We start from the raw sequence: 22578 nt of genomic DNA, 5'->3' as shown, positions 1-22578 counted from the left end.
TCGTAGGGATGTGTGGGTCAACGCACAGGTCAACAGATTTATGTGTTCAGTGATCCAGCTCTGCACCTTTGTGTGTGTGTGTGTGAGAGAGAGAGAGAGCGAGCACTGGTATGTGGTAAAGTGCATGTTATAGGCATTGGAATAAGGTTAATACGCAACTTAAATACTAAGTATCATGATATTTATTTTTCAAAGCATGAATAAAAAAAATGTTAAATGAACAAACAAAGACTAAGGTAGAACTCTTTTTTTTTTCATTAAAAGCAAATGCTTTTCCATGTAATGCTATTGTGCATCCCTTGCTAATATGAACATTGAATATTTTTAGGCACAACCCACAATAAAATAAAAGATGCTTATTTTTATCACAATTAATCGTTTAAAATAATAGGCAGCCTCATTTAATCACAATATCTAAAATATACTGTGGTACTGAATATAGAAAGCAGCATTCAGACTACTCTCATAGTTACCCCTTTGAAAAAAGACACCAGTTCCATGGGACCCATTGACAGGCCTTTGTGATTTATTAAAGTGTTGGAGGTACTTGGTAATACTAATAATAGAATACCATTCAATTGGCTCTTATTTAAAATCCCACTTACACAGAGAAAGAGAGAGAGAGAGGAAGAGAAAGCGAGATCTATCTTGAGAGAGAGAGAGAGAGAGAGAGAGAGAGAGAGAAAGCAAAAGAAAGAGCGAGATAAAGACTGAGAGAGAAAACATCTGAAAAACCCCAACAAGCCAAGTCCTGTACTTAAAAAAAGCACAAATTGTCTTAATTGTTTACAAAATTCAATATAATAGAGGATTATATGGATCAATACCAAATTTACCTCAAAATAACAGGAACAACACTTTTATATATTGTATCTACCTGAAACACCCCCCACCCCCCTACCCCACAGCAAACTACTCCACTCCGAACCACTCTTTTGGTGTTTGACAGAGAAATATACCATGACTGAAAATTTATCTCATCTCATCTACAATCTTGGCATTATTGCACTTACATGAATAAAAGAAAGCGCAAAGTGAGTTTCTAGGTTTGTGTGGTTTTTTTTGCAAGAATCAAAGGCAGAGTCTTAAAACTGGTTGTTAGGAGTTCAGTGACTGAGCTTGGCACTGCAAACAGCTGTGTGGAAATGGCACATGAAATGTAGGGCTTAAACCTCGGACTCCAGGCTGGAGATCCTGCCCCATGTCAAAGATACGCCTGGGCTGCTGACCCTGTGAACCACCCTGCTGGCTGGAACGGGTGGCACATGGTCATCCTGTGGCTGTCCAGGAGCTCTATATGCCCCATACACACTGTCACTGGTGGAGGCCATGCAGGGGAAGATGTTACACAGTTCGGCTGGTCCGTATGGCAGTGTGCTCTGGTAGACTGGCAGGTCCGGGTAAGAGTACTGTCTGTGCACTAGGCTGGTAGCCCTCCTTACGGCTGCAGCATTGTGAAGAACCGCCTCCCTGTAAGAGGGCAGCCGGGTGGACTGGGTATGTCTCAGCTTCTGACCCTTTCTGGGATGACGGCGGAATGGGTGAAGGTAACTGTGGTCCACGGGAGAGGGGTAACACAGGTTATTCCTCACTCTTCCACACACCTCCATGCAAGGGAACAGGTCAGGTATGTCAGGTCGGGATGAAGCAGGGGCAAGGGGTCTGTCACCTGGAAAGTGAACCCTGTCAGGACCCCAGGTGGCCTTGAGGAATGAGGGTCTGCGATGAAGCTTCCTCTTTCCTATTAGAGGCACGTCATCCAGAACTGGATCCACATAGGTTTTGACGCAAGAATTGCAGGTAAGATCTCCTGGTCTATAAGGGCTTTCCATGGATGAGGAGGGAACATGGTCATGTGCAAAATGGTTTGCTCTAAGTTCAGCAAGACAAATCATCTGGTCTTTGTAATCATGTAACCCTCTAAGATCCATGGACTCCACCAGGGCACTACGGGACCTCCTTTTCCGCCTGAGGCCATCAGAGGTGCGGCAAGGATCTTGATGCTCAGCATAGATGTCCGGCACCTGTAGATCTTTGTATGGTACAAATGGGGATGCTGATTTTTGAGGATGAGGGTCATGCATGGCTAAATGAGGAGTACTGATACTGGACACTGGAAGCATCCCGTTATACAGGCCACCAGCCCTAGAAGGGAGAGTGTAACGTAGCGGAGTGGGCCTTGTTAACAGTCTGTTATTGGGTGCATGTGGTGGGCTGGCACAGTCGGTGTAATGCTGTGTGAAGGGGGGTGTTAAAGAACGCTGCACGTGGGATGAGTGGTTTTCTGTAATGTTAGCAATGTAGGAGAAGTGACCGGGCAACGTCTCCGTGGTGGTCACAGGTGGTATGCGTGCTGGCAGACTCCCCCCTTGCCGACTCCAGTTTTCAATGGTTTTTGTGGCGTTGTCCAGAGAGTTCTCTACTTTTGCTGAGGAGACAATGTCTTTGGCGGTCTGAAGCATTTTCAGCATGTTGGCCTGGGCATAGTTTGTGGTGATATCAGGGTTTTGCATGTTGCCAGATCTTCCTACATCCTCCACGCCATTAAAGCAACTGTATATACCCTGAGAAAAAAAATACATTTAATTTATTTTGTATTACTTTTTAAATTTTTGATTATTTTGTTACTGTCTTACAGTTACTGTTACTGTTACAGCAGTTACAGCAGTCCTCAGTCCTCAGCTCCCCTATTACTAGTAATTAGCAAAATATGTTTTAGCCATCAGCCTGTACAGCCTGAGGTCCTGCCATTAAAAGGATGTGTACTCTGATAAGAAAATAATTAACTCCACCAATTACTTTAGACTTCATTACTAGATTGTGTATTTTAAATCTTGACATGAATTCACAAATTGTTTGAAAATTAGATGAGTTTTCCCATGTTGTTAACTTGCCAACAAAAATAATTCAGGAAAAAATAGTTAGGAAGAAAAGTTCTGGAGGGTGGTATGAAGCCAACATACCCTGCTTATGGCCAGGAGGAAGTCCAAGCGCTCAGATTTGTGCACAGAGTGTCTGAGTTTCCAGTAAAGCAGATGTTCCCAGGCAAAGACAAGCAGACTGAGGCCCATAGCCACCAGCAGCATGTAGAAGACGCCCGCCATGTTGTCTATGTCCAACTTGGAACTCATCACCTCATTCTTCTCATTCTGGCATATACCAGACAGCCACACGGTCTCCAGTCTCTGCGTGTCTCCTTCAAGAGCAAAAACAAAAGTGGAGTCAGTAAACAGTGCCAGTCACGACATTGTCCAACTGTTCATTTTTCTATTTCTTGTGTATCTTTGCTTGTCAGACTTGTACCACATTCAATGCCTATTCCTGTCAAGTACCATATGTCTTCATATTATAGAATTGAAAGACAATTGAATGGTCTTTGTCTGTGATGTACAATTTTATTTTGAATAGAACCTTTATATTATTTGAAGGTTCTTTAGATCTAAAACATCTCATTGACCAAATGCCTCTCTGCACCCACTGAAAGGTTCTTAAAGGGATTCTTGCATAGCCTCACTCCAAATGACCCATTTTAGCAAGTATTTACTTGGAAATGAAACTCACTTATCAAACAAACTCAATGCAGCAGTACCTATAGAGGAACCTTCATGCTCTGCTAAAACCACACTGTTCATTCCAGTCATTAGAAAGACAATGTTTCCACTTAATCTCACACTCCATAAGCCCTATGGATTCTCAGCTTTTTGGGTGCATGTGGTGGCCTAGTTAGAGACTGAGAGAGGTGATGGTGATGGTCTTCATGCTGTGATGGAGGATATTAATTGTGGACCAGGTCTGATCCCCTGATGGTGATTTACCATCTCCCAGGAACTGGAGGAGAGCCAGGTCTATGGGGCGCTTCCAGCGGGAGTCCTTCTGCAGAGCAATGCCGTAGCCTGTAGTAGCAAACACTTTTCCACTGCCAATGGTCACCAGCTTGCAGCCCTCATCCTTGCCAGCCATGTAATTAAGTACGGCAGCATCATATATGAAAGCATCCAGTTTCCTGCAGCAAGGACAGTGACATGTCACTTGCTGATAAGCCCAAGGTAAATGGTTTAATAATTACATGTAATTATGTCAAACAAATAATTGCCATTCATTTATTTTCAACAGCTGAAGACTATGTTATTAATGACCAGCTGCCTTAGATTATTCTAATTCACAGTGACGTTTGTGCAAAACACAAGTTCATGACTGATGCACTTAGTGACGTAGTATACTGGCCCATGTTGATGCCCAGCAGATTGCTTGGTACTGTTGAATATCCAGCCAATGAAGCACTAAAAATTTGTTAGTTCCGGTCCCACTTTATTTAGATAATCTGTTGTAAATTATCTACAACTGTTTAGTTGTAGATTACAAATTACTAGTAAACTATCTGGTGAAACAAACCATCTAGTTGTTTCCCAACATTATTAAGGTTTGAGTTAGGATTAAGATCAAAGTTAGGTTTAGTCTCAGGGAAAGGGTGAGATTTAGCCCCATCTCCTCCCTTGTTCTTTCATGATTTCAATCTGATACAATGGGGGGCTTTCAGGTTCAAACTCCGACTACAAGCCCCCTGAATTCCAGACCAAATGTTTTTGGAGCTCACCTCCCTGACTGGTCCGCACTAGCAAATAGATGTTTACTTGAATCTTCAGGGGGGTTATCCAAATGAACTGCTGCTGTTTGTTTTATATTCTAACACACAGCAACTGTGGAAATGTGCTCACCTTTAAGGATTCAGTGAATCTACGCACACATGTCAATCTGCATTACACACTATTAAGTACATAATTTCTATTACAGTACTTAAAAAAAACTACCGAACTAACACAATTTATTACATACGCTAATATATACTTGTATTCTATTATATACTTTTTTTTTAATGAGTATTATTTGACCATTTTATATTACAGCAATGTAAGATTCAGTTGTGATATCACTGTAAAACAGTCTATATTATTGGTTAATGAAATCTTCAGCTCCCTTTTAACTCTGTACAGAATTTTCATATGGGTTAGGCCCTACAAAACATACCCTGTTTTGAGGCTGTTAAGTGCCTCCTCCACTCCTTTCTGGTTGTATTTCATCATGTGGGTGTGCATGTCAGGGTAATTGCTGCGAATGTTTCGCTCAGTGCTGCCGTTTGGGACTGTGCCGAAGCGAAAAGGTGGGTAATGCTCCTGGGGCTTCTGGAACTGCCAGAAAAGACAAAAAAGAACTTTGATCAGATTGTAGTTAGATATCTGACCGCAGGCACGACTATTTATGTTTTGTTTTTTTTATGTTTGATCCACATTGGAGTGGGGCTGACTTTACCAATACAGTGCAAATTGACAAGCTGTGAAAAGAATGACTTAATGGCAGAAGCATATCTCTCACAGTCCAGAAAGAAAACAAAATCCCCAGGCTCTGGCATAACCTTGTAACACCAGTGAAGGTAATGAACCTTAAATGTACCATTCAAGCAACTTGCAGTCAGCTTTGTGTTTTCTTTCACACCTCATTGAGAAATTGCACTGGACAGCTAGGAGATGATCATTCATATTTTCCACAAAACAAGACATTTTATAAGGGTAAAGGGATATCATTTCTATTCCATGAGTGTCTAAAGTGGACAGCGTAGCCATTTCCTTCCAAAGCCTCTCTAATCCTGGTGAGGAGTGTGGGATAAGTCTTTTCAGTGGATGGGGTTTAAGAATAGATTTTAACATTCAATCCTGGCTATGTGAATTATGCATGCACTAATACAACTATGTATCACTGCTGGCAAATCTATTAATCCGTCTCCCAGGGCTTATTCTGTTTTGTATCTTTGAGTGATGAAGCTGTTGTCTTCACTCCCTGCAGGTCCTGTTCGCTTTGCATAATTTTTATGGTGTTTTGTCACTTAAACAGCCTTTTCCCCCTACAAATTACTATGAAGAAACATTTTAAAATACCAGTGCTTCAAAAGAACATCCTGAAAGGCATTATCCAAATGTGGCAGTGTGGGTGGTGGTTATCTTAAAAGATGGTGGAAAGCATGTACTGTGTATCATTAACTAATCCCTCTATGCAGAGCTCAAAATGGCACAATGCTCTTTAGGGAGTGTTCTAAACTGTGAAGTCTTGACTCTTCAGCAGATTATTGCTGTGCTTACCTTTTTGTCACTGAGTCCAGACACAGTGTCAATATACTGCTCTTGGATCATGAAAGCGGCCAGGTTGGCAGTATAGCTGGCTAGAAAGATGACCGCAAAGAAGGCCCACACCAAGACCATAATTTTGCTGGTGGTGCCTTTAGGGTTTTCTATAGGGACGGAGTTATTGAAGACAATCCCCCATAGAAGCCACACTGACTTCCCGATCGTAAAGGTGGGTCCCCCAGGGGCTGCAAGGAGACATGACAAAAAAGTGTGTCTAATTTTAGGTAAACACTCATGTATTACTTCATGTTACACCCAATGATTATGCAGCAGAATAAGAATGTCCATACACCAGCACTATTAAATCTATTCCAGTCATATCTTCTTTTATATCTTTTTTTTTTGGTTATTTAACCTAGATATTTAGCTTTAAATTTGCTTGCACGATTGGTGATTATTACCCCCATTTTTTTTTAACGTTTGAACTGGCAACCTTTTTTCAGTGTACAGCTGTTGGGCCAAAAGGCTCAATTGACTAAACACATAGCTCATGTTTGAATGTTTAGAAAATGGACTATTAGTCTAATACAGATTCTACAATCCAATCCAAAATGAGCCAACATTCTCAAATAGGACTGATCAATTGATCTGCACATGCACTGCCTACAAATTTATTCCTTGTAGAAACTACTGAGCTAGACTATATAACTACTAGGGGTGTAACGGTACACAAGAATCATGGTTCAGTTTGCACCGCGGTATGGACCTCATGGTTTGTTACGATTATGGTGCAAGCATGAAAAAAAACTAAACCATAAGACTAAGCGAGGTTTCTTTTCACTTGATTTGACTCCTTTGAGTTGTGGTTCCTCTTAATTTTTTTTTCCCCCTTGACCTACTCACATTGGCTTGCTCACTTGGGGCTTGGACCCAGATCTCTGCAAAGCTGCTTTGTGATAGTGTTTGTTGTTAACAGCACTATATAAACTTTAACTTGAGTTGGACTATGTAACTGTAGCTAATCAAAACCGTTAAGTTGACATGGATGGCATCAATTCTTCTTCAACAAACAGTATCTGTTCCAAGCAATCAATCATTGTGCAGTTAACTAAGTGACAATAATTGATTAAACCTGGAGACAAGCATACAGACGATCAACTCAGTATATGTTGACTGCTTTCTCCTGTTTAACACAATTTTCCCCTAATAGAGAAAAGCAGCACTGACCTTTGGCACTGACAAGGCTGCGGTTGTACCCGACAGGGCTGAAGTATTCGAAGACGAATACCGTGATAGCCACAACAGTCAGGCACATCACAAACATCATGACCCAGACTGCTGGACTGTAAGGCTCTGCCAGAAGAGACAGATACATGAAATCTCATTTCACAGCCTCAATAGGGATACAATTAACAGTGGCAATCACTGGTGATGAGATCTTAGACATGATTTTATGTCTCTGCTGCCCCATTAGGGGTAGAATAATGACTTGATTAATGTTTAGCTGTACACAAACAGAACAAATGCTTCTCTTTTTTTATCTGAAGGAGCAATAGAACTGGAAAATGAACAATTTTCTGTTTGGATTTCTTTTTAGAATTGTATCCAACTCTTGTATGAAACATTAATCCAATGCAGGCTGAACAAAACCTCTATTAGCAGTAAATATTTGGTACTGCCTGCAACTGATCCACAAAAACTGTGACAGCCAGAAGGGAAAAACACTGTAAATTAAACTTTTTTCTCACCTAGAAAGGCAGATGGTGAGACAGTACCATTACTCCTGGCCACCATGACACTAATCCCAGTCTCCACAAATGGCACTGAAAAGTCAATGATCTCTGAACGCTCCTCATTAATAGTTAGCGAGCCAATGGCCATATCTGCACGCTTGTAGACGACCTGGGGATAATGGAAGACAATAAGCAAACAGGTATGTTTTATGACAACATTTTTTTTTTTTTTGCATTACAGGTTGATTCGATACTGACAAGTGTTGATGATAAAAACATGAGTGTGAGAGAGAGAAGTCCAGTGACTGGTGTTAAGGTGACAGAAAAGCAAAATGATACTGTGTTTGGAGCTGGAGGCTTAACCTTGGTTAGTTAGCAATAGCTAGCTAGTGGGCTAAACAACCACACCACAGACCATGTTCCAGCTAACTGAGGCTTAAATCACACACCTTTAGAGGATAAAGCCAAGATGATAAAGCTCAGAGAACCAAGTCGAGTGCATGATCTTAGGACTGCTTCAGACACATTTAGCACACTGGTTTATTCAGGTTTGCTTGCTTTCCCTTTTAATCTAACTCTGCACTATGCTAAACTCACAAGTACAGTGGGCTTGATTTTTTTTTCCCATCTGTTTTCAGAATGTGACATCATTAATCAGTAAGCTCTCACAGTGGCATTACCATGTGGCTCTCATAAATGTATATGAATGAATGAGCTTATCAAGTTTCTATGGAACATCACAAATCAAAACAACACACATCTCTGCATTGGTTAGGGAGACTCCTCCAAAAGGGAAGATTTGACACTCTATCAAACTATTATGTAATACAGATTTGATTCACTTCATTAAATATTTCCTGCCCTGGGGTGAGAAAAGCATATAACACTATGAGTCATGAACAACTGCTTTCTTTAAAAAGCATCAGCATGCGAGAATATGCAGGTGAGAGGAATGAAGACACCAGCAGCTGTGGAAGACACCTAACCGCCGGATCAAGTGACACTACACACGGCAGGAGTTGACAGGATGAATGTTGTGAAGATCGCATTTTAAATTCAGTTCACTCTGTGATCACATCTAATGACACAAACAGCATCTTGTTCAATAATTAGCCGTTTCCAGCAGATTTGCTGTTAAATAAAGAAAGCGAGGTGCAAGATAGCTCCACTGAGCTTACTGTCACAGCTATGGGTAGCAGTATTAATTTTAGCTCAACATATTCAATGCTTCAGTTGAATTCTGATAACAAGGTGACCTTCTGTGTTCTGTGTGTAGCCTTGCATCTCTCATACCTCTCCAATCATTCCATTCCAGATGCCACGAACCAGCTTTCCGTGTTTGCCGTTGGTGACCAAGTAAAGGTCGTAGGAGAACTTGATTGTGCGTGAGAGTTTCTTCAAGATATCAATGCAGAAGCCCTTGCAGCACAGTTTGGTATAAGGCTCTGAGTGCCCGAACACTCTGCAGACAAAGGCAAGAAACACTGAGAAATTAACACTTTTTACCACTGTGTAGCAAAGAGGCCTTATATTGCATTACAGTTATGCCCTAAATCCACAAGAATAACCACAATATTCCTGTAAAGCCACTCTTAAAAAATTCAGTGATGACAATCATTCAAATGACTGTTTGTGGAAAGGACAATACTAAGCAGGGGTTGGCAGATAGCTGACAGGCAGACATTTTAATAAGTGTGGGTAAGTGTCAGGATTGACATAGACATGAAAACAGACCAAGCTTGGACCATATGTGCTAGTCCACAAGGATCAGAAACTGCCATTGTGCAAAGAGGGTATGTCATGGTAAAACAAATGTGTGCTACATTACTAACCAATAGTCCATTGGACTCTGATCTGTCAGGAAAATATAATTCCATTGCTAAATCTAAAGTGGGAAACCAGTCATAAATGTCCAAAACGTTGCATATTTAGTTCTTCTGTTTCATCTAAAATAAAGTGAATTAAGTCATTTCTTTATTCGTCCCTTCCCATATCAATGTCACTTTCCATTATATAGTTTCCCAAAGTCTGTTCATGTGTATGTAGTAGGTCCAGATCTATCTTACACCTTTTATGGTCAATTACCATTCACATGGAGTTCCTATGTGTTCAATACATACAGCATACACTACCCATGCATTCTCCCCATGTCCTCCTGTGACAACTGCAGAGGTCTCTAGAACCCCTGCAGACAGCGGGGTTGTACACTGACTTCTGTTCTACCAGTATAACTCTTCTAAGGCATATAAACCATGCCATAACCCAATAGACAAAGATATAAAATTACAAATTTAATGATCTCAATTCTGTGTAATGATGACCCTGTGTTCTAGCTGACCCTTGACATTGAGCATGATGACCATTTAGGAGCGGCTGCCATTGAATGAATGGTGTTTTGAACTAATTGTGCTTTCTACCAGAAACAACCGTCCATCTGGGGGACTGCATCAAGCACTAGGGAAGTTTACCCAGGGCAGAGTGCCAATTCCATACCATACAGAAATACATGCATTCACATACATACATCAGGGCAATTTTACATTTTTGGACTGTGGGCAGACCCCCCCCGCCCCCCAGAGGAGACTTACATAGACTCTGGGAAAAGATGGAAACTTTTGGAAACGACAATTTAGGGACTTGAACTCAAGACCCCAGTGCTAACCACCAAGACGCAGCGCAACCTATTCTATCGGACAACAATGTTCCATGGAGATTACTGGATGTTTTTTGGACAGATATTGCAAGTTAACATTTACTATACAAGTCTTGTTAATTATTTTTGTTAGTTATCTTCACTCATACACAGACACCAGCTTATGATTTGAAGATAATACTGGGTTACAGTAATTGGCTTCCTCTTCTAAACTCACTCAGAAACTGGTCCCCAGCATCCACTGAACTTGCCTTTCTTTGTCTGCAGGCCTTCAAAGCAAATGTTTCTGGGGAAAAAAACATCCATACCCCGTGATGGGCCCCATTTAGCCATTATGTGGAGGGAGCACTTAGCAGAGAAACTCAGGGAGAGATGATGATGCATCACCTCTAACCTCCCCCAGACCCCTGCCTAATGAGCTGTGGGGGTAGAGACGAAGTCAGAGCGTGTGTGCGGTTCGGGCAGGACGGCCACAGCAAAGAAAAACAAATGAAGTGTTTGGAAAGATGAGAGTCCCTGTGTGCAATCAGCTCAGACAGAACATAAACAAGCTTGTCCCCTGCTCCCCTATCTCACCACCTGCATGCAGTGCTAGAGCTTTTGGGTTAAGTGAGCTGTGAATTGCGGCTGAGTTGTTTAATCAGTCAAGGGCATATCTGGACACACACACACACACACACACACACACAATATTCTTTGTTGTCTGATGACAGGTCACAAAAGCATTGTCAGAACCAGGCCGCTCTCCAGGGTACTGAAGCCACATTCTGAACTCCTGTACCCCATCCTGGACAGCTACCGGCCTCAGAGGGGTCAGAGGGTAGGATTTCCTTATTAGACACATCTGTCACCTCTTAGCTACATAAGTTGCTGGCTACTAAAGCTCTTGACCAAAGAAGACAAGATAAGTGTGATAATATGGCAAACAAAAAAACACACAGTATACACACAGTAATATAATAATGCACACTATAATGGTAATGTAATGATCACATTCCCAACCTTAAACAGCAGGTAAGAGGAAGATGAAGTCTTGAACATCAGAGCTCATTTATAACTTTTTATAACTATTTATAACAGTGCAGAGTTACATTCATTTTTTATTATGATACCTTTACTGTAAAGAACAGATCCGTGATCATGACTTTGAAAAATATTTTAAATACAGGTCCTGACCCTGTTCAGCCTGACTGCAAAACTAGCAGCAATGTGTAAATATTCAGATTTAAAAAACAGTAACTTTGAGCCCTTTACTGGTCGTACCCATAGGTTTAGTAGATACTCTCATAGTCATAAGAACATCACAACTAGGATGTGTGCACACTCTCAATGCACACAAGTAATTATTTATTGAACGTGGCTTCGACACAGGGCTATACATATATAGACATCAGGCCATACTGGAGTGATGTAGATGATGCCATTTTAAAATTACTGTACCTTGTAATGTATTACAAGAACATTAGCGAACCCTTGACAAAATATGATTAATTAAGTGATGTGATTAGTGACTCATTTGCATATTGTATCCTTCTGCAATATTAGTATTGGAAAGGCCAATGCAGACAATTATCAAGCGATATATTGTGCAGGCCTACTTCCATGTGAACCACATAATGAATCCAAGTAAGATATTTGGGTAACAATGAATTCCATTCCTGAACATTGAATTCCATTCCTGTAATTCCATGGTTACAGGATGTCTGAAGTAAATTGTAAACAGTGCGATTCTCACTCTGCCAAAAGGCCATCAAAACCTGTGATTCAATTACAAACTGGCCAGAGATTTCAAAACTTTACGAACAGCAGTGTCAATTAGCATGAAGGTGTATGACAGCCCATGGCACTAACATCGTCATTACTGTTATTGATCATCACCCCCCTCTCAGCTGTCCCATCTTCCCTGAGGGGTGATTACTCCGCACTCTGATTTATTTACACGCTCTCCCCTCAGCGTGCCATCATAATGAGCCTGTCATCTTTTCCCTCAGGGCCCGAGGTGCTCCTCACCCAACTTGTGCTTCCTCTAGTGTTGCTGCACAAATCATTGAGCCTGCACTCATTTCCCACAGGGAACAGGTGGTGCTAACTTTACCAGCGCCGATATTTTCATGTTTGAGTTCATGCCTGGGAATTCGCCAGTGGCAGGGGACTTCTTTATGAGCTCTGATTGAAACTAATGACTCTGCCTGTTTTTAATTGAAGTTTTATGCTCAGTGCAGGTTCCTCAACCTGAAATAAAGCTTGCATTGTAGTGAGATAATCCCTAATTATTAGCTTTGGGTAACTGTGGGTCTTCAGTCCAATGCGTTTTTGCTTCACTGCAAACCCCATTGGCAAATGCAGAAGAGTTCTGTTGGGATTCACTTAAGAGCTGCATATGAGGAGTCACATGAACTAATTTCAATGTTAAGGGAGTCTATCAAGAATCCCACTGAATCACTCTATGTTATGTAATTTAAAGGGTTTGACGTGGCATATAAACACTGTAAAAGATTTCAAACATACTGTTTACCCCCCGGTCTATACAGTCCTTATGGAATCTAAGCTATAAAAAACTGACAGTTTTAAATGAGTTGAAAACAAATGCATTGCATATAAATATCAGTCTCAAAGGCACAGTAAAAAACAGCTTTTTTCAATACTACTGGGAAGTGTCCACTCAATCAGAGAAACAGTACTTACATATTGTTGCTGTCACACAAAAACCTTATATCTCCAAAACGGCAACTTTACAGGAGAAAGAAAACAACTTAATTTCAATGGAAGTGAATGTAAAAATATTTGATTTCAAGTCTTTATGATTTGTATTGGTCCATTCATTATACATTTGACATTGTGTCCACTGCAGTGGCGAATGGATCTGAGCATGGAGGGTGACCATTCTGGTGGCTTTTTCACACGGAAGTGTCAGCACTGCGCTTACAAACCGGGCTAAGCCTGTTTTTCTCACCATGGTTAGCTAACTGTACTTGTTCGGTGGGCGGTCTTAATGATGTAGGAATCCACTAGCGTGTAATGGTATGGTGCTGCCTTAGTAGCCATTTGGCTCCTGCAGTAGAACAGAGGCCAAGGTTTTAGCATGACACTTATGATATATATATATATTGCAATAATACAGTTAGGCTGTGGAGAAGACTACAGAAAGAAAAGCATAAGGGGTGTAGGAGTAGCACTTTGCATGAGTAACACTGCATGTCTTTAATAAAACTATGTTTTTATGTTTAAATTACTATGCTCTCTGCTGGAAGACTAATTTTCTTGCAGTGTTTCGAGTCATATTGAGTTATACGCTCACAAAATCCAGTAAAATAGAACTTTTCATTTTGCATCAATTTGATCTGCATCCATATATAATAATGATGTAGCTCATCACAAAAGGCTTAGGTTAATTTGCATACACTATATTCAGGGTTTGCAGTTGTGGTTGAAGTATACACTCATCATGGACATCATGTCATGTCAATGATGAATTTATTTGGGGGGTTTCTGAAATCAACACATGGTCAAAATTAAACAAAGAGGGTCAAAAACATACATACACTCACTTTAATTATTATAATTCAGTGATGATGTTTTAAAATGTCTTTTAGAAAACTTTAGAAAAGCCAAGGGCTCTTAACTTCCTATTAGTGATCATGATTGACTACAGCTGGTAGCTTGTCTGTGCCCACATAAAAAAGGGTTTATCCTAGGACTGACCACCCCACAGTACAATGGGAGAGTCAAAGAGCTCAGTGCAGATCTGAGAATTATCCAAGAAGGAAGGAGGCCAGAAATTGGTTTTGATGGCCTGAAACAACCAAAAAGGCTTTGGCAATTTTAAAGACTGTTTGGAACTTTTAGCACCACTAAATGAATCTAAGTGGGTGTATGTATATTTTTGTATGTTTAGATATTTTTTTAACCTCATACCCTCCCACTTGTGCATCAGATTATTGTTTATTCTATTAAATATACATGTTGTATACAGTTCAATCAAATAATTTCAATCCTAATATTGAAATTACATTCATGTCCGTGACAAGTGTATGCAAACTTCTGACCATAACTTCTGACAAGAGGTAAAATCTCCTTTGTGCGATAAGGGTCCTATGCAACCTGTGTAGTTTGTGAATATGCAGAACCAGCACGAAAGCTCTGTTTTGCAAAGCAGCTTCAGATAGAAATTTACAAAACTTGACAAGCTAAGTACAGAAAATTAGTCACAATGACGTCTACCCAAGAAGGTTAATTAGAATGAGCTTCAGTCTAAATGTGTCTTATATGACATAAATAAAAAAGGAAAGCTTACGCTTCTGTCTTGTTGGCTTGGCGGCGGCATGGCACTGTGTTTCTCACACATGTGCCTGTGGCAGGGTCCACGCTCTCCACAATGACAAAGGGACGCTCCTCCAGCGTGGCCACTGTTAGGTGTCGATTATCAGACACAAGCTCCAGAAAACTGCTGTAGCGAGGCCACACCGGATAGCGCATGTGTAGAATCCCCCCCTCGAAGGTCCCCACCTGGAGAGAAACAGTGAGAAACAGGGGATTCAATCTAAAGCTTTAAACCCCTAAGGATGCCACTTTGAAACAGAGACAACAGGCGAAACACAGAACGATGAAATCCTGCAGGTGAGTGGCAGCAGTAATAAAGAAAAGATATCCCGTAATTCAATCGAGCGTTTACTCCCCACAGGTAGGGAGCGTCAGTTCCAGGCTGAACAAATCATTTGCTATTCAATAGGATACAATCCAGTAGTGGCATTCTGTCAGGTATGGTGTGATGCATAAGCTGTGATAAAATATTCCCAAGCTCTTTTTTTTACTCAGTCCCTGAAGCTGTGAAAGTGTTCCTTCACTGAAATAAATATTAGACTGCTAGACACAGAAAGATTAAAATCTAGACTGTCCCTGAAAATCACTGCATTCCTAGAACTAGAAATGTGTTAAAACTGATCATGCAGAGCGATTTGAGAACTGAAAGGTGTCTACCTAAAAGCATAAAGAAGGTTTTTCTGTTTGCTTTGTACAAGATAACACTGTAGTATTACTTTAAAATGGTGTGGAGCTAATGAGGAGGCCCTTATACACCTTGAGAATATTTACAGAGCTAAGAGAGAGAGAGAAAAAAAATACCCTATTATCCAGAGAGTAAAACAACCTATCCCTGCCGGATACAATATAGCCTCACACACATACTTTTCATGCATTCTCACATTAGACTCAGAGCTCTTAGTCCACTGAGACAGTCAGACAGTCAGAGCCAGCACACCATGAACAAGTCATTTAATTTGCTAATTTTAGTTTGAATATGATAAAAAAAATTACTGTGCTTGGTTAATGAATTGCTGCATGTGCTGTCCAGTCTGTTACTCAAGTACCATCAACAGCTGGTTGCTTCTCAAATAGAAAGCTTTACGCTGCACACACTGTTTACTAAATGAACAGATAGCTCTGGATCTGGATAACATCTGGATTCTGCTGTGCTCAACATGTTTTGGCGCCAAGCAATGTGCAATAATTGCCAGTATTCGGCTTAAAACATCATCATATTCCTCCTTCCTAACCTAGAAAATATTTTGTGCTGTATCTCAAAGCTCGAATACTTGAATTTCAGTTTATATAATCTTTTCTTAAACAGCTTAAAATAGTCATTAATGGTCTTTAAACCAAATATGCATCTGAACAGCTGTGTTGAATGCAGAGGTTATTCAGACTGGAGATCAGTCCCTCTCGTTGTAATCCATATTTGTTTATGGTATTAGCAGTGAGGACAAAGCAAGCATGATAAGCCTCAGCAATAGGGATTTATTCAGGTATCATTCATAAACATCAGCAGAGCAAACAGATCCAATCTTCTGGCTTTCAGGTGCGGGTAATGAGACAGGCCTGCAGCATGATTGCATTGGCTGTGTCATTTGAACCGTTCATAATTACCATCAGGTGGACGGACATCCTAAGTGTCAGACACCAGAGGGTTCTTGTTACATACAAATACTTGAATGAAGCAGACAGATGTGGCTCAAATTGATAAGTATTATGGCTGTTATTCTCAAGATGACTCCAGAGGTATGATGTAGCAATGAAGTAATATAATGTTGTATTTATGCCATTCAGGAGAGCAGTTTTTGATGGAGACTGAGTTAGGTATTTTTGTAGCAAATGGTAGTGAAAGTCATCTATCTCACAGAATATTACAATAATGCTGTGAATGATAAATCTACTCCTGTCATGGGAAACAGATGCATGCAATTTACTTTTTGGGAGAAATGTCTTGCTTGCTTGTTTGCTGTTTCTTCAAAGAAACCTGGCATGGACCAGGCATGGGACCAATTTCAGTGCTCATCACTCCGAAGAATAGAGATTATGTTATGTTCAAGCTTTCATTCCTTCAAGGCAGTTGTATGGCTAATGGCTTGGTGCACACTCTCACAAATAAAGGCAGCAACAAGGGTTCTTATATGGAAACATGTTTCTTTAGTTCCCTAAAGAATTATCCATTTTGATGTGCAAGTATAAAGAATCTAAACATAATGTTCTATACAGTTGAAAACATAGGGTTCTGCAGCCTGAAGCATGTAAATGGCTGACATTTCACCCTTTAAACATCCCTGCTGTCCTTGCCATCTGATTACTATTGCCAAATCACTACTAAGAGCTTGAGCCACTAAAACTGTGATAACAGGATAAAAGATCTCAGTAAAAGGTGAGAAACCGCAGCCATTCATGTAGCATTGTTACCATGCTGCAGGGTGGATACATGTATAAATATGTTTGCGATTTCTCACTTGCTTTTCAGCACATGGCTCTGATTTGTGTTCTTGCCTCCTCCCCCTAGTCCTGCCTAGTCATTAGTGTTCCCACCTGTGTCTTGTCTGTAGCCCTGCCCTCTCGTTATCCTCCCCAGGTGTTCCTGTTTATGTCCTGAGCTCTAATACTGCTGTGTTTGCTAAAGATAACTCTTTAATGCACCCTACCTGAACCTCCCAATTGTTACAACTGAGTCTTTTTCAATGCTTATGATAGTAAACCTGACTAGCTGGCAAACAGTAATTAGACTGTGCCACTATACGTTTATTTATAAAGCTCTCCAGGATTTTATGCTCACATACTCTAGTCTACACTTAAAATCCAACAAGATAACAATAACAAAGAGATCTTTTGTTAGCTATTTTCTTAGCTAGCTAACTTGGCCACATACCATTGTGTATGGGTTTAATAGATTAAGCAGTCTTACAGTTTGAGGTGATTAACTGGTGTTAATGCCCTGTAGTGTGCCGTTCATTTAACTGGCTAACATATTGTAACTTCAGGGGGTACCCCCCCCAACCACAGAACTCTTTTGGACCATTTATATCCATATAAATCCATATGTGAAGTTTAACAATTTATTTGGTTCATATGCACTCTAAGCTTGTCTAAGCATTACTCTGAAATATGAAAAATAATCTCCTTAAAATCCATATTCTGACATTCACCAATATTTTCATATTTGGGATTTGTTTGCATTTCAAGGAAAATTGGATCCATCATTATAAGAGCTAATTTCTGAACCAGAATGTTACAATCTATTTTTTTGAACCGCCTGCACTATGGCACTATGGAGTGGTCAGTGTTTTCTCTTGTCTGTCAGACTGCCCTCTGTACTGCACTCCCTAGACAGTACAGAAGAGCGCAGACTCTAAAACATGGGCATCCCTGTGCTTTTAAATAGTAGTGATTCATTCCACTCAGATGAGCAGGGCCCCAGCAGCAGAGAGGTGGCACTGAGAGTGTCGATGGGAAACTAAAGGAGCCTACAGCAGGGGGGAAACTGATAAAGATAAGCTGTTATGTCACACAGGGGACCACGGAAGTGTTGGTGGTCAGAGATGAGAGAAATTACTTTTTTTTTGGTGATCATCTAAGACTTATCATCTATAAAGCATACAGCATGTCTTTGTGGTGACAGTACTCTCATTTTCATTATTTTAGCCCCTCAAGGGTGATGTGACTGACCATGTTCTTCAGCCTTTTCTCTATTTATACACACATCTGCTTTCACAGTCAGGTGGAGTTAGCACATTGCCAACCTCTCTCCACATGTCTCCACTGAAAGAAACCATAACCATAAGGGTCTGACTAAGGGAGGTCAAGGGGACTGTTTTAGAGAACTATTTGCATCATCTGCTGTTGTTGATAGTGATGAATTAGCTGTGTTTGAGAAGAGAATGTGAATTTCAACACTGGACATCTCTGAGCTTTGAGTGTTTGCTGAGTTTGTGCCCTTGAAATAATCTCCTCTGAAAAGCATTGAACATGCAACAAGTTTTGTTAAAGATATGCTAGCAATTAAATCAGCAGTCCATAAAACAGAGATCTGACTGTGAGTTTCAATAATTCAATGGCTGCAATTGGATTTGTGCATATAAAAGTATAAGGGCATGTAGAGGTTATAAGATGTCTTCAAGAAATTCTAAAATTTATGATCCAGAAAGCAATTCTTCATTCTATAAGAAATCCTCACTCCCTAAATCTCTCATAGCCTTTAAAACTCCACTGCTAGTACATTCTAAAGATTACTGTTCAGTGATTACACGGCAAACATGCAAACTAGTAACTGCAGTTCTATGAAGTTGCAGCTTTGACCTAATTGTTATTATAGGGGAAATTTTACTTGAAATTTTAAAACCACAGATATTGCTGTAGCATACAGAGTTATATTAGAAAATTAGGATCACCTACCTAATAGTGAAAATGGGGTGGAAGGTGTTTATTATAGAGCTTAACTGGTCCAAAGTGGCACTGATTGTGGATTGTTCTGTATCACTTGCCAGAGCCGTTGTTTTCCTCTGGCATTAATGGCCTGTGGGGCATCACTGTCATTACGTTGGGAGGCACTGACTGTTTGAGAAGTCCATTCTCTGTGAACCTTCACTATCGCTGCTCTAGAACATCCAACATTAGCAGTTTTTGCATTGCTACCACCATGGACCATGTAGCACCCGAGGGGTGTAACCTCTAAATTGCTACAAATGTACACTTGGGTGGAATGTTTACAGTGTGGGTTTATAGTATTTTCTCACAGCACACGATCCAAAATGTTACAGGTTCACAGGCTCCAGGCTCTGCCAATTACCCACTATAGCCTTGCTTGCTCTTTTGTGCTGTGTATTGTCAGAACATGTGTTGTTGGGGAGTGAAGGCAGGGGGTACACAGCAGATGATGACCAGTATGTCATGTTGTCATTTTGTTGTTGACTGCAAAATCACAATATGCCTATATAGCAAAGTCCAGTTCTCAGACATTTTTGTTTTCAAAACATTAGGACCTGCATATGATTTCAATCCAATGCACTTTTTGTGATATTCCAGGAACATTTCCTCACGACTTGCTATCTCACTGTTCTGTTTGAGTTTGGGTCGAGAAATACAACACTATTCCTGCCAATCAGCGACAGGGCCGTTTATGCTCATGCACAGAACTGGCAAAGGGAAGGGCAGGGGCCTTTCAACATATGGATCCATATGTTGAAAGGCATGAAAAAGTAGGAGCTCTATTCCTGCTAAGTATTGTATTGTTTTATTTGCAAATCACAGCTGGTTTGCTTCGCAGCAGCAACTGTAGCCACAGTTTGCTAACCCAGAAATGAGGTAACGCTAACCTAGCTAAAGCGAATTACTTGCCATGACATTGTTCTCTCTAATATTTTTGACTGGTATTTGATTGTATGACATTTGTGTGAGGGTTTATGGCCACAACACAGTCTAAAAAGAGGTTAGCTAGCACAGTGAGATCATTTGGATTCAATGCACAGCATCTGAAGGTGCACTGAAGGGAGAGGTGTTTGTTTTGCTGTTCAAATAAAATATCAACAGACATTCTCCAGAATTGCATACAGTGCCTTTAATTAGGTGTAGGTTTTTCATTTTTTCCCCCTCAAATGTCACTGGATGCTATGAATTATCAGGTCATTAAAGAGTGAAAAACTGCTTACAGTTCCTGAAATGTTCATGTGTTACTTCAGAGAAACATCTAATACATCATATGGCAGGTTCCCACCAAAAACAAGTGTCTCTGATGTCTATGTTAGAGCTGGCTACTGGGTTAAAGAAAAGTTTTACCTTGTCCCAACGTCTCTCTCGATCCAAAGCGATGATCACCATGGAGGGATTTGTGAGATAGCCGTCATCATTGAAAGAGAGGTCTCTGTGATCCCACGTCACATTCAGCATATGCCTATAAAACAACCAGACAGGCAGCAAAAGCTCTGTTAAAACCTCTTTCCAGGCCCACAGAACTCTTCAGAGTAATGCATGCACATCTCTATGATTTATTTCTTATCCTCCAACCTGCAGGTTGTTCGTGCCTGCACAAACAGCCGGACCCATAAAGAGTTATACAATGGCCTGTGTTTTATAGCACACATTAGGAGTGAACACATAACCACACTGAATATGAATGAAGCCTGAGGGACAAGGGAAATGTAAAGTTTTACCAAGGTGCATTATAATGTATTATACTCATAACCATGTTCCTTTACCTGAGGCTTGGATTAAAGGGCATTGTGATGTTCACATGGTATGAAAAACCTTAAGAAGTTTAACACTGGGAGGCAATTGAAGATCAGCATATGAGGATATGAGGACTGATAAGTTTTAGTTTTTAAGCTCATAAGTGGTGACCCCATACTCACAATTGGCTAATGTTATGTCACTTCAGTCAAAATGACTTAGTAATAATAATAAACTGTCTGCAAAATTGAAACATGCTTTTTTGTGGAGAAAAAAAGCCCAGAAGCCAATATAGCCTAGAAGTCTGGGAACGTTATGGATGGGAAGCCAGTCACATGTGTCTCTGAAATGCTTGATCACAGAAAGCCTAGGGAAGCAACTGGAACAGTCTTTAATGAGGCCGACTGCTCCCAGGTGAAAAGCCGATTTAACCAGGAAATCTGAAAAATCTCCAAATCTCATTATAAAGGGGAAAGACTGACCAAAAAAAAGCACAAGAGCTTTGTGAGTCTTAGTGTTTTGCCTTGTGGGCTATAAAAAGAAGAATCTTTTCTGGATGTGCTAACATCAGATATCAAAAAGAAATGTATGCATATCATTTCTTGTTCACTACAACCACTTGAACTGCTTTGTTCATATTCCTCATAGATCCCTCATTTTATTTGACAACATCTAAGAATTCGTGGAAGGGGAAAAATAGTGATTTAGGCCAAAGAGGTACTAAATTTATGGCTTCATTAAACATTTCTAGGAGTGTAATTGCTCCAGTTAAGCAGCTCTATTTTCGAAAGCTGTAGTGTGCATTGACCACAGATGTGCGGCCTCACAATTCCAGTCCTGTTTTGTTCAAAGTAAATACTAGTAATTGGTCATAATTAGTAGCTGTGTATGTGAATAATCGAATTAAACTTTAAAATGTTTTTATTGTTTTTGTGAGGGATTGTACTGTTAAGGATAAGATGAGTATTTTTTAGCAGCATCAATGCAATAAATGGTATTAAATGCTCCTGGGCTACCCTTACAGTCAGGAAGTGTAATTCCATAGTGAAGAATCATGTGGACTGATGTGGTAGTGTAATATCACAGGATTTTACACTGTGCCAGCATTGTATTGCCAATAGAATAGGGCTCTCTGGAGCAGTTAAACATGAACGTATTGGAACCATGCCTAATGCCAGGTGTGGGCTAGAGGGGTATAACGCACACCCAGCATTAAGTTGTGGAGCAGTGAAACTGTGTTTTCTAGAATGTTCTCTGAAATTATCCAATACTTATAGTTGGGAATGAGGTGAGGTGGTGATCATTCAACATCCATGCCTTACTAACACTCTTGTCGCTAAATGCAATCAAATCCTCACAACAATGCTCCAAAATCTAGTAGCAAGCTTTACCTGGACAGTAGAGACAGTTACTCCAACAAGAGCAGAATACATGCTTTTAAATACTTCTGATTTCAGAAGAAATAATAAATTAGCAGGTGTCCCAATACTTTTGCCCATATAGTGCAGCAGCATGTCAATCCCAGAGTAGCAACAATAGAGACGCTGTTCTGCCTATTACTTAGTGGAGCATCACAATGATTTTGAAGCTGTTATGT

General features: G+C 40.4%; 1 protein-coding gene across 1 annotated transcript in view; it reads right to left on the bottom strand.

Annotated features, from left to right (window-relative positions):
- Window positions 1-1084: 1084 nt before the first annotated feature.
- grin2cb (glutamate receptor, ionotropic, N-methyl D-aspartate 2Cb) overlaps window positions 1085-22578 on the bottom strand; it is a 39367-nt gene continuing 17873 nt past the window's right edge. The window contains exons 4-13 of the mRNA XM_072667137.1: window positions 20592-20706; window positions 14797-15008; window positions 9143-9311; window positions 7865-8018; window positions 7344-7469; window positions 6132-6361; window positions 5026-5186; window positions 3816-4003; window positions 2964-3196; window positions 1085-2564 (exon numbers count right to left, since the gene is read on the bottom strand). Coding sequence (XP_072523238.1) covers window positions 1167-2564; window positions 2964-3196; window positions 3816-4003; window positions 5026-5186; window positions 6132-6361; window positions 7344-7469; window positions 7865-8018; window positions 9143-9311; window positions 14797-15008; window positions 20592-20706 — 2986 coding nt within the window. The 3' untranslated portion in view covers window positions 1085-1166. The remainder of the gene's footprint in view (window positions 2565-2963; window positions 3197-3815; window positions 4004-5025; window positions 5187-6131; window positions 6362-7343; window positions 7470-7864; window positions 8019-9142; window positions 9312-14796; window positions 15009-20591; window positions 20707-22578) is intronic.

Source organism: Salminus brasiliensis, chromosome 22, assembly GCF_030463535.1.
Source record: "Salminus brasiliensis chromosome 22, fSalBra1.hap2, whole genome shotgun sequence".
In the NCBI taxonomy this organism is placed as follows: Eukaryota; Metazoa; Chordata; class Actinopteri; order Characiformes; family Bryconidae; genus Salminus; species Salminus brasiliensis.
Note: the sequence above shows the minus strand (reverse complement) of the source record. Positions and strands in the feature narration are given on the sequence as shown.